This window comes from Megalobrama amblycephala, linkage group LG5 (genome assembly GCF_018812025.1).
Source record: "Megalobrama amblycephala isolate DHTTF-2021 linkage group LG5, ASM1881202v1, whole genome shotgun sequence".
NCBI classification, from domain to species: Eukaryota; Metazoa; Chordata; class Actinopteri; order Cypriniformes; family Xenocyprididae; genus Megalobrama; species Megalobrama amblycephala.
In genome coordinates this window covers 5,069,525-5,082,721 of record NC_063048.1, presented here as the reverse complement: position 1 = coordinate 5,082,721, position 13,197 = coordinate 5,069,525, and the positions used below count along the sequence as shown (strand labels likewise).

Genomic DNA, 13,197 nt, shown 5'->3' with positions numbered 1-13,197 from the left:
AATATCGGAGCGGCTTTTCCGAGGTGGAGGGAGCTACGTGTCCTGAAAGGATTAAAAACCGATCCAGAGTTAGCCACATTTCTGCTTGACAAGTAAGTATCCCTGCTTGATTTGTTTAATTTTTTTAAGAACTACACAACTAAGGATAATTTCAAAACAGGCCTGACAAATTATGTATGGCATGGTTTCTTGTAGATTTCAGGTGGTCCTTTGACTCAGTGTCAAAACTCTAGCCGCATAACATACAGATAAAATGTCACGCACTGTGCAAAGCAACTATTGAAACCTACTAATTCACTGGCTTGTCATGTTGCTGAAATAATGTACTAGCAAACCTTATTTAGCATTACATATCAATAGAATAATTACTTGCATACTGTAACGTTAGTTACCGTTATATTATCGTACTAGCTATTTATTACTTATAGAAATAGTGCAACGTCATATAGTTACATTACATGTATTGCAAAATGCGTAATGTTTTGAGGACCAAGTTTGTAGTCAAAGTATGGGCAAGGCCATAGTCAATGTAAATCATATTGTTGATGTTTCGCCCGTACCAGTGAATGTGCCATAACTGTTTATCCGCCGTCATCGGTGGCCCTGCTTGCTTACTAGCCTGCGCGTTCACGGCAGGCTCCACTGTGATGGGGGAGGAGCTGTGGAGGGAGGGCTGTAGCGCAGCATAGAGCAAGGAGGAGTTACCTGTGAGTTGTGCTTGTTCAAATTTTCAGGCTAAGTCAACGTTTTCTAAAAACTCCCTACTGCAGCTTTAAATGTGTATTATTTTGTAAAATAATATTTAATTATATACATACAATGATATATCATATCATAATTTTATTTACATACAGTAAAACATATACAATATATACAATTGTTACCAAATAAAAAATAGGAAATAATCAAATATCTTGTGTTTGAAAACAAGATTTTTACAGAAGTTAGTTTGCGCCCAAAAAAAAGCCAAAATAGCTAAAAAACAAAAAACAAATATCATCTGCTTCATTTGCCCTGGTTAGTATATCAGTCCTTCACTACTAGTAGCACTCTTATTACAGTAAATGAGACTATTTCAAAGACCTCATTTGCCACGTCCATTTACTCTCTCTAGATTTTCTCAATGCTGTGAATAAACTACAACACTTGTGTAAATACTCAGGCCATTATTTCATAGGATTTCCAAAGCCGCAGCTTACGGGTCAAACATCTGTCAGATGTCCAGTCCGCTAACTGCACATGTGAACAGCCAGGGCAGCCGCGATCAGGTCGGACAGGGTTATAATTCACCCGCTCGCTCCTACACTTGATCAGCCGGCGATGGCTTCTCTTTTGTCAGTGGTGTGTGGATTGGATTTCCTCAGGCAGATCATCCATCTTCCCAAGGACCCTCTAAGATCTCTTGACAATCTGTTATTTTCTCGGCCACATTCAGATGGGAATGCTTAAAAGTGTTTTTGTCATGATGTGTGGGATCTGCATTGTTTTGCCTTAATGCCATGATGACAGCAGGATGCTATTCTGGGACACTGGTAATCTGTCTTTTGCAAATTCCCTAGGAAATTGTAAATGCTGAAAACGGCTATGTAAACTCTTGCACTTTTGCTTGCTTGGGTTTTCACAAAACTTTTGAAGTTTTTTTTTTTTCCACTTCTAGATTAAGGAATGTAATGCAAATGGTAAACTAGTTAAAAACTAGAAGTTTTTGAGTCTGCAAACAATGTAAAAGCATATCTGATGTTATTTTCTCTTAAAAAAAAAATCAAACTCGTGACCTTAAATGATCTTGAGTGAAATTGATTTTTTTTTTATTCATATTTCATTTTGTTTGCATGAATTCACATGTGCCTGGCTCTGAAAGTGGATTTCTTTTTTGTCCATGTTTGTTTGTTTGTTTGTTTACTTATTATTACAACCCCCCCCCCCCCCCCCCTCTCTCTCTCTCTCTCTCTCTCTCTCTCTCTCTCTGTCACATGATCCTTCAGAAATCATTCTAATATGATGACTGGCTGCTCAAAAAACATTTATTATTACTATTAATGTTGAAAACAGTTGTGTACAATTGTTGTATATATTAAACATCATAAACTAAATATTAAATATCATATGTATCATAAATTTAGTGCCCCTGAATTTGAAAGTGCTTTAATTAATTTGGTCCAGTATTTATTTCTTTGTTTTATTGTTTGTTTGTTTGTTTGTTTTTTCAACCAAGGCCACTTTTAGCATATCATAGCATATTCACCACATACGATGCCATAATAATAATTTTACCAATATTATTTAAATTATAATTCTTAAATTTTGACATTTGTTGTACAATAATATATTTAATATAAAATATATTTGATTTAATTTCCACATTGGTCTGGATAAAAAATAAAAAAAAAAGTTTCTTTCTATATACACATTGTAATTGTCTTTGCAGGTTATCATTATCATTTTTCTATGGTAACATGTAATTGTCAAAAATATTTGAAATTACATGCATGGGGAAATTAAAGTTAACCTGAAACACTTTGCGTTATCAGTGCATGTTATATTGGTGAATCGTTCACAGAGAGGGTCTGAGATTGTTCGGAGCGTTCACATTTACACCAAAATGAATACAAACTGATCTCAGACACTTGGTTGCTATAAATTACAAAATGAACTGCACCAGCATATGTGTTTTGCATTAGTAAAAATATCTAGCCCTTTACGCAGGACAATCGAACATGAACTGAATATGTTTTATTAATGATTTTGACCTTAATAGGTTTAGGAAGTTGATAGTGGATTTGTTTTGCTCTGTACTTTCTTTTAGGGATTTGTGAGTAGTATTAGGTGTCTTATTCAGTTCTCTTCAACCTGAAAGTGACTGTCGCAGCTCGTTTAAACCGGCACATATGGACTGCACAGAGATCACTGACTCTCTCTCAAGCAGCTTTAGTTTTTATGAGCAAAAACAGAGGCACTTTAAATTCATTTCTGTTTGATCGTCTAAACTTAGCCGTGCGTCTGAATGAAATGCCCCACAAATTTAATTATAGCCTGCCTCGGGCTGTTAATCACCGACGCACGGGTGACGCGCATTGAAATATACTAGATATCCAAAATATATCTTGGGCCTCAGCCTATGGAAATCTCATCGCTAGCAGTGGTACAAATTGAGATTCCCTTTATCCAGACCACACTGGCATGAAATGAAAGTCACGAGCGGCCAAATCAAATATTTGCCAACGTCCTCCTATACGGCCACTGCGTCAGTTGTGGGTATAATTTGGCTATTAGCAGGTGGGTCAACGTTTTGATTTAATCAGCGGCTATACATAGCATTCAAACATCGAATCCCCCCGCTGCTCTTTTCAGTCAATAAGCCACAGTCAAAACATTTCTCCGGTCTCTGGCCGACCGGTTGACAAGAGTTATTTAAAAGTGCAGCGGCTCCAGTCTCGTATCGCTCGCGGCCCAATTTGGAGCGGGACCCAGACACCGAGGCTGCTGCGAATTCCCCCTCCGAGCTGCAAAACGAGACCTCCGCTCGGCTCTTAACGACACTAATAGAAATCACAGTTCCAGCGCTGTGTAACGAGCAGGCGCTCAGCATCATTAATATGTATTTTCAAAGATGGAATTTCCAATGACTGCCAGCTAACTAAATAAAAAGACTCCGGTTGGTTTGGGTGGCCTGAACACGATCCAGGCAGCCTCGCATCGGGCCCGGAGCCCCGAGCATCATGTCAGACTGTCCTCAGTCTCGAACTTGATGCTTCCTGCTAACCAGTTCGGAGACGCGTCTCTCTCTAGACTGTAAAACAGATCCTTTGCGGCATGAGGGGAGAGAAAAAAAAACGGTCATAAACCTTGAACCTTTTTTTATGACACACAGCCTGGTAGAGAGCTCAAAGTGACTGTTATGTGAAGGTATGAAATTGGTCCAGGATGAGGAAATGTCTAATTATAGGTTCTGACCTGCAACTTAACACGCTCGGCTGTAAATCCAAGTGAAACCTGTTGGGTTGCTATTAAGAGGGTTCATTACTGCGCATGGCTCTCTTAAAGTTTACAGAGACCGTCCTTCTCTTGTTATGTTATGCCATTTTATCTTGTGTAGCATAAAGTGAAAATGACTGTCTTGATATTTAATCCTTAGAGTAGCTGATAAAACTGTGGTTTAAAGCATGGCATCAAGCAGGAGCTCCACGATATCTTAATTGAAGAGATTATTATGGGATCCAAAACATCAAGCAAATTTAGAAACGTCACACTTCACCTTTCAACGCTCATTATGACAGCTGATCTTTTAAAGAAATTTAAACTTTTTTTATTCAGTGACAAAGACATTTATAATGTTTATATTTCAAATAAATGCTGTCATTTTGAACTTTCTATTCATCAAATAATTCTGAAAATACCAACAATTTCCATAAAAATGGAAATGCAGCACAATGGTTTTCAACATTAATAATAAGAAATGTTTCTTGAGCAGCAAATCAGCATATTAGAATGATTTCTGAAGGATCATGTGACACTGAAGACTAAAGTATGATGCTGAAAATTCAGCTTTGCATCACAGGAATAAAATACACTTTAAAATGTATCCACACAGAAAACAGTTTGTTTAAATTGTAATAATATATCACAATGTTACTGTTTATTGATCAAATAAATTCAGCTTAGGTGAGTATAAGAGACTTCTTTCAAAAACACTTTCAAAATTTTACTGACCCCAAGCTTTCTAGAAACCAGAATATCACAGACAGGAAGAAACTACCTAGCAACAGAATAGCAGAACATCCTAGCAAAGTGGCAGAGCGTTTTGCACAGACGTGCATTTTTTGACATGTGTTTTATGATGTTGACACATGAAAATAGTTAACATTCTCCTTTATTTTATTTTTTTTATACAGAGAATTGAGAAGATGACAAGAAACATGGATTCCAGTCAGTACAGTGATTTCTGTGAAAGTCGACAGCTGAGTTTCTGTGAGTAATTGTTCATGTACCGTACATGATTTGCCATTCATTTCATTTTTGCATTTGAAAGACAATTTAATCCAAAGTGATTTACGTTGCATTCAAGGCACACATTTTATCATGCATTTCCTGGGGATTGAACCCATGACCTTGGCATTGCTAGTGCCATGTTCTAATGTTTGAGCTACAGGAATGCTTTTCTCTGGGGTTTACTGCATGAATGTAACCGTTTCGTTGCTCCATGAACGCATCAGGTATGTTTTGTACTATCAGTGTAAAGCAGATCACTCCTCAGAACAACTCCTGCATCAGATATCATTTCTGATGAGTCGTTCGGTTGGCAGTTGTGTGCCCGAGGGCTTGTAAGAACGCAGCTGTGGGATTGTGAACACACCACTGCTGGCTTCTGAAGGCCACATTTCAGCACTAATAACATGTTCACTGGCTTTGTGCCGCTCCAGTAGCTGTGATGTCTTACTGGAACTGAGCTGCAGGTTGGGACAACAGCACAGTAAATGTGCCTGAATAACCCTGTTACATAACACTGATGCTGAGTAAACACAAAATATGACTGAAAACACATCACAAGGCAGAGACTAATGCCGAGTTCAGACTGCACGATTTTAGCCCCAATTTTGGCTCGCCGACAGGTTTTGAGAAATCGCACAAATGCCCGAAATAAGGCAAACCGGTGCTCGTTCACGCGACTGACAATCACGTAGTGTGAATGAACAAAGACGCGATCTGAGAGAATCGAGTCGCCGACGCCCGTGAGATATTTGGCATGCTGTCGGCGATTCAAAATCCTGCTGTGTGAAAAGTGTTCTGACTGAAAACTACATCGGCAATGACTGACAGCCAATGAGAGAGCAAGATACAGAGCAGCGGGGAGTTCGGGAGGAGTTATAGACCACAATATCAGCAAGCATGGCTTCATTCACATAAACATTACAATTCTATCAAACAGAAACAAAGGTAAAACATTTGCTTGACCATCCGCAACAGCAGCACATTGAAAAGTTATGTACCTCCAACTCTCGTTGCAGAACACACAATCCACAGTCTCCCCAACCATTTCCTCCTCCATATTTTTCTTTTCTTTTTCTTATATTCGCTGCAAATCAGCGCACAGGCAACTCGTATTGCAAGCTTCTTGCGGGCTACCGTTTTTAATAATAATAATAACTCCGGTCCTGCACGCGTGATAGCGCGTTGTTTCCTTGTCACATCTCGCGTGTGTTTGGTTGTGAAACGTAGTTTGCGTGCCAGACACAGTTGTCGGCGATTCTTCCTATTGTAAAGTCATGCAGTGTGAAACCTTCTGTCGCCGATCCATCGTGCAGTTTGAATACAGCAGCAACTGAATGCTGGCCAAGATAGTCATGCAGTGTGAAAAGAACAGTGACCCGACTACTTTGAAAATCGTGCAGTCTGAACTCGGCTTAAGTGGTTTTGATTTAATAGGATATGTTTGGAATTAAATACTTATTGTTCTTATGTAAATTGTGCAGTGTACACAGCAAATCTGTCTGCTGTTTTTAATAGTATGCAGAAAAAGTGTTCGATATGCAGTGCTGAACATTTATGTTAGTAAGCTAGATGACTAACATTTATGAACAGTTATGTTAGTAAGCTAGATTGTCACATTGAGTGTTTCATTTAGCAATTGAGTAAAAATATTTTGTATTTTATTCCAATTTTATTATAAAAATGTCTTGTGAGTCTGAACAAATGAGTCAATGATAAAATCATTGATTTTGTGATGATTGTTTGTATTTTTTTTATGGAAAGTCAAGTGTATTGCATAGATGAATATAGTATCTCATGTTCTGTACTGCACATTTTGGAAATATTTTGTAGTAGTTCAGTATTTAGTTCATACTTAATCTTGCCATTGTGTACTACAAATGTTGCTGTTAGGACAAACTGTATATGTATTATTCCATACATACAGGAAACTCTCCTACTGTGTACAGTATGCATATTGCATACTACAATCTTTCTAGTAGGTTTGCCATTCTGAACCTTCTTTTTAGGCAACGGATCTTCTGTAAATTCTCTTTAGCCAGAAGGAACAAGATAAATCATATAATTCTCCATTAGAGTCAAAGTTAACATTTTTTTTTTATTTATTTTTTTATACAGTCTAGAATGAATTTTGAGTGGTACATCATGTTCTCACTCAAAGTGACTCAAATGATTTGCTCTTTTTAGCTAAAAAGGCCTCGAAATTCCGCGAGTGGCTGGATTGCAGCAGTCTGGATGTGAAGCCCAATGCCATATCCATGGAGATCCTGTCGTATCTGGCCTACGAGACGGTGGCCCAGGTGAGCTGCCGTCACACTGCTTTTTCTCCCAGCCCAGCAAGGAGCACATTGTATCTCAGATAAACTAAAACGGTCTCATTTCAGGAAATCACTCTAACGTTTGCTAAATTAGAACTTTACTTTCGCTCCATCTCTGTTTCCAATGCAATAAACCAAGAAAGCCAACATGAAATTAGACCCCTGAAAATAACCTCTTTTGAAGCGTTCCAGAGCTTTGATTGTTTAATATGATGTTTCCTGGAAAAAATATCATCATCTTGTTCTTCATATCAAGTGACATTACTCATAAGCTGATATGGTTTTATATTTTAGGTTGTCGACCTTGCCCTGTTGGTTAAACAAGATATGACTCCCAAAACAGGTGATCCGTTTCAACATGCCATATCAGCAACTTTCATCCAGTACGGCAACTCCTCGGCTGAGGTAAACAAGACCATTTTTAGTTACTCTTTGTTAGTCAGTGTTGTTATTGTTAACTAAATCTATAAAAATAGTTTTTGCTAATTGAAATAAATCTGAAATAAAATAAGATATAAATATTAGAAGAAAAAAAAAGTTCTAAATGAATATGAGAGATGTTGCTTTGCCAACTACAGTAACTGAAATAACTGAAATTTAAGTTGAAGTACTAGTAAGTAAACTGAAAATAAAATACGAATTAAAGCTAAATAATAAATATTAAAAAATGCAAAAACTAATTATAATGACAAAATACATGAAATTATTAAAACTTAAATTAAATAAAATGAAAAAGAAAACTGAAAATATAAAAATAAAGGCTAATTCAAAGTATTACTGTAAATAATATAATAGTATATAAATAATATTAAAATAACACTGTTGTTAGTAGATGTTATTTGGAAATTATATGCTGTTGTTAAAAGTTCAGTTCCCTCCAAAAATGAAAATGTACTCACCCTCATGACGTTCAAAACCTTTCAAAAACTTTCTTTTGTGGTGGGGAAGGAGATGTTTAGCAGAATACAATGAAAGTGAATGGGAACGGATGCGGTCAAGCTGCTAAAATTCGCAAAAGCACCATAAATGTGCAATAAAAGTAAAGACCACCATGAATATTTTTCAAAACATATTTTGTTTGTAACAGAAAATGATTTTGGGTGAGTAAATGATGACAGGATAACAGGAAGTCATTGTTTCCCAGTTCTGCTCAGGAGGAAAGCCAGTTATTGCGGCAGTAATGTTTTTTTTTTTGTTTTTTTTTGTTTTTTAAGCCGCATGCAAGTGATGTTCTTCACCAATGCATTCATATGTTGTAATCCACTATTAAAATCTGTTTTATCATGTTAGTTGTTGTTGTTTGGTGATCCTATAGAATAGTTTAAGTGGCTTTACTGGTGAGTAAGTCTTACTGTATGTGTAGGGATGTGTCAGCAGCTTTCTCTGAGCGCTTGTCCTTTGGAAAAGAAAACCAAACAAGACTGTCCTGCTCCGTGGGTTTGACCTCTCGCCAAGTAGGGCCGCCAAGTTTGTCCAAGGTGGTTTTGAGCTGAGGGATCTGTTCCATGGATGGACTTCTCTGTCACTGAAACCACAAAAACCTCATCTGTCTCTCTCGCTCCCTTTTTTCGGACTCGGCCAAGGCCACTCTGGGTCTGGAAGCGCACATGGTATTTTTTTTAGCCTGAATTCCAGTATTGTTTTTCTCCTAAACCTTGAGGGTCGATGGTATTCCTTTGTGGCGAGAGTGACAGAATGACCCTGTGGTTTGAGCGATAGGACCGAGACGTGTCGTAACACTGCAGGTGATGTTTTTCAGGGTCGTGTTGAAATGTTTTGTAGCTGTGACCTTTTTACGTCATTGTTACTTTTGAGTTGTCTAAAACAAGTGTTGTGTGTGAGAAGGTTGAGCACATTGTGATCTTCAGTTGCAGTCGTCTAACGTCACTCTTATCAGGAATTTATTTTCACGTAAGTAATTTTTCTGGTCTAATTTAAGGCTGCAAGCACCAAAAAGGAGACGGACTCTCCAGAAAACACCCCGCCATCCACTCCCAGTGGCCCTCTGACCGCAGGACACCAGGGAAAGATGCATTCCATGGCCCAGGGCAACGGTGGGCCAAACCAAGATGGCAGCATTAAGGTTAAACAGAGGAAAAGAAAGAAGGTATACAAATATTGAAATACAAATACCTGCAAATAGGGGTGTAACGGTACATGTATTTGTCCCCGAACCATATGATACGAACGTCATGGTTCGGTGCATGCAATCTGGCGATGAATACAGTCAGTCACGGTAATGCAACGATGTTTGCTAAAAAAGAGCAGAAGAACAGCGCATATGTGAATGATGTAAGTGCTTGAAAACAAAGTCCACTAGATGTGAATGCGTCTTTCTGCGCTCATGGACAAAGGAGAATAATTTGAAAGGCTCATGCTCTTAACTGAGAATGCAGAAAAGTAAGTATAGGAGGGTTGGGCTTGTAAGTTTAAATATAATTTAAATGGAGCAAATTGTAACACTCCTAATGCACAAGTTTTATTTTTCATTATTCTATTTATTTTGTACTTTTATAACATGAGATGCTTTTCAGTTTTGTAGCTGATTGTGACCAAATACCTTTTGTTTTTTATCAGCCTTGCAAAAAAAAAAAAAAGACCTATGCAAGAGTGTATTCTGCTTAATACACTATAGGAGGCTGTACTGCACCAACTAGGGGACTAAATGCCGTAGGTGGAACAAAATGTGATTTGCACTACTGTCTGTTCAAAATAAAATAAAAGAAACCTAGCATTGTGGATTTGTTCCTTTGCCCGGTAACACTTTAATTTAGGGTCCAATTCTCACTATGAACTAGTATTAATTATTATTATATACTACCTTACTAAGCAGTAAGTAGGGGTTTATTGAGGTAAAAGTCATAGTTAATATTTAGTTAATAGTGAGAATTGGACCCTAAACTAAAGTGTGACCATTTTTCCAATTGTACCGAAATCTTACTGAACCATGACCCCAAAATAGATGTGCGTGTACATGTGACTTCTGTGTACTGTTACACCCCTACCTGCTAATCATTTCTTTTATCATCAATATTTTATGTTATTATGTTCAGATTTTTCTACTAATTTGTTACAGATAAGTGTGATTACCGCACCACTAGTGGTTGTTAAATGGAATTGCAGACTGTTTATTTGAAATGTCTGACTGGGCTGGACACAATAAGAGTGACTCAACCATCATTATTATAATATACTTTGCCCGGCCAAAAAAAAAGTCGCTGTTTGGATTTTAATAGGCAAATACTTAAGAGTTTATGGATGGAACATTATTACAGTGATTATTATTTTTCTAGCATGTTATATGTTTGGCAACGGTTCTTTTAACCCTAAAAGATGGAGTGTGTAGCTTTTAATTTCTTAAACAGCCATGTATAAAGATGTATCATGGCCATATTCCAGGATGACAATGTCAAGATTCATCAGGCTAAAATTGTGAAAGAATTGTTCGGAGGGAGCATGAAGAATCATTTTCACACATGAATTGGCACTGACCTTAACCTCAGTGTAAGTTTTTGGGATGTGCTGGAGGAGACTTTACAGAGTGCTCACCTCTTGCATTGTCAATACAAGATCTTGACCAAAAAATGATGCACCTCTCAATGGAAATAAATGTTGTGATGTTATTTCCATCAAGAGGTGCATCAATTTGTGGTCAAGATCTTGTATTGACAATGCAAGAGGTGAGCACTCTGTAAAGTCTACTCCAGCATATCCCAAAGACTTTAAATGGATTTAAGGTCTGGACTCAGAGGTGCCAATTCATGTGTGAAAATGATTCTTCATGCTCTCTGAACCATTCTTTCACAATTTGAGCCTGATGAATCCTGACATTGTCATCCTGGAATATGGCCATGATGTGTCTTCCTACATGGTTGTTTAAGAAATTAAAAGCTACACAGTCCATCTTTAAGGGTTAAAAGAACCATTGCCAAACATATAACATGCTAGAAACATAATAATCACTGTAATAATGATCCAATTATACATTAAGTATTTGCCTATTAAAATCCAAAGAGTGACTTTTTTTTTTGTTTTTGTTTTTTCTCCGGGCAGTGTATATTTGACCTTTTATAATATTAGTAATAAATTGTTAATAAATCAATGTATAGTGTGTGTGTGTGTGTGTGTGTATTACATACTGTATACTATTTATTAATATTAATTATAAATTCTTAATTTCTTCACCAAATTCTTCACTTCACATTTGCCAATTTAAGGCAGTCCAACCAATGACTGCCTTGTAAAAATCCCTTGACTACCATTGGTCAGAAACACAGATAATCCTGCCCTAACCCACACCATTAGGCCACTCAGAAAACCAAACAAACACCCTAATTCTGTTTATTTTACACCAGCAGAAACCCTGATGTTATTCTAATATTTGTCAATAGATTCCAGCCTCTTCATAAGCAGCAGAAACATTAGTGAGGAATGAGTCTCAATATTTTCCTATTCACCCATTTTTACTGACTCCAGTTTCTCTGATGTTTATTGCAAACATCCAAATAGGGAAGTTGTTTTTCCATCCGACTTGATACCGAGTTAAAATTGTTCCCTTCCCTCCAGTGACTTCAGAGACACTGCAATTACAGCCAATCACACGCAGCACTAACGTTTACTGTCAAACCACTATATATCAGTGCTGAAAGTTCATAAAGCATCAAATGACACATAGCATTTATATCTCTCCAGAGGTAAAGCACTGGACCATCCGCCAATTTTGATTCTGAAAAGTGTGCGTTTGTGTGTGTGCCGTGTCCTCGGCAGGCTGTGTTTGTGCATTAAACGGCAGGACTCCCACCGTGTTTTTGAATTAGCAATAATACGAGCTGTATTTTCTCTGTCTTCTTCGTTGCAGAGTGCGGCGGCCTGTGGCGTGGAGGCTCAGAGCAGTGCCATCCAACCAGCCCACATCAGAGAGGCCATCAGGCGCTACAGCCACAAGATTGGCCCGCTCTCCCCCTTCTCAGTACGTAATAACAGAGCCGTAAAAGAGTTATATTTATAATCGCAGCGCAGCCCCATTTTAAAGTGGTCAAGCCCTAAAGTATTGGAATTGTTTAGCGCAATTTGTGGTTAGTGTAATTTTCCTCATAAAAGTCACATAATTCTACTGGAGAATTAAATAAGCGGAATTTCGATCCTTTTTGGAAATACAAAGGAGATTTAATTTTGTTTTGTTTTCCGTAAGTTCTGTTTACAGCTGAGAAATGCCAGCTTATTTCGCTCGCTTACGTATGCGACTTTGCTGCTCGCCGACTGCGAGTTATAATTTTCCATCAGGCGCAGAAGTGTGGGTGTCTTAAGTGCTAGTCTGCGTTTGAGAAATGGCTTTTGGAGGCTTTCTCACAGCCAATTTGGAGGCTTTTGCTATTGTGGTCAATCTGCAATTCACAGGTAATGAGCAATTTACCACTGACGGCCTACTTGATCGTTCCCGAGCCAAACAGCCGCCAGAAGACCTGGCAAAATCTGTTCTGCATGGCTGTTTTTTGTTTTAAATATTGATATTTGTTACTTTTCATTATGATGTAATGTAATCATCAAGTAGCAAAGCACTAGATCATGGACTGCTCTGCTTTTAATGCAAGTAGACAACAATTTTATTTAGTAAGATCTCTTGAGGACTTGTTCAATAAGATCCTTCCAGAACATGTTTTAGAATTTTTGTAATGTATATACAATTATAACATCTTGTGTAATTTTGTGTAATTTTTGTTTGGTTTTATGGTATTATATTTATACAACTCCTGTGTAAATGGTTGAAATGTACAACACAGCTCATGCCATGAAAATAGCCTGGCATGGCATTCAAATTTCTACTCCCTACCTACTAGACTAGATCACTGGAAATGCACAACATCCTGGGTTATTTTTCCTGGGATATGTCTCT

General features: G+C 37.7%; 1 protein-coding gene across 4 annotated transcripts in view; it reads left to right on the top strand.

Moving 5' to 3' along the window:
* The window catches only part of supt3h (SPT3 homolog, SAGA and STAGA complex component), a 146,658-nt gene that overhangs the window by 113,313 nt on the left and 20,148 nt on the right, over positions 1 to 13,197 (top strand). For all 4 annotated transcript variants that reach the window (XR_007184866.1, XM_048190388.1, XM_048190389.1 and 1 more), the window contains 5 exons: positions 4,893 to 4,968; positions 7,174 to 7,286; positions 7,599 to 7,709; positions 9,244 to 9,411; positions 12,163 to 12,273. Coding sequence is in view for 3 of the 4 variants with exons in the window: in XM_048190388.1 (XP_048046345.1) it covers positions 4,893 to 4,968; positions 7,174 to 7,286; positions 7,599 to 7,709; positions 9,244 to 9,411; positions 12,163 to 12,273 (579 nt within the window). In the remaining variant the exon portion in view is untranslated. The remainder of the gene's footprint in view (positions 1 to 4,892; positions 4,969 to 7,173; positions 7,287 to 7,598; positions 7,710 to 9,243; positions 9,412 to 12,162; positions 12,274 to 13,197) is intronic.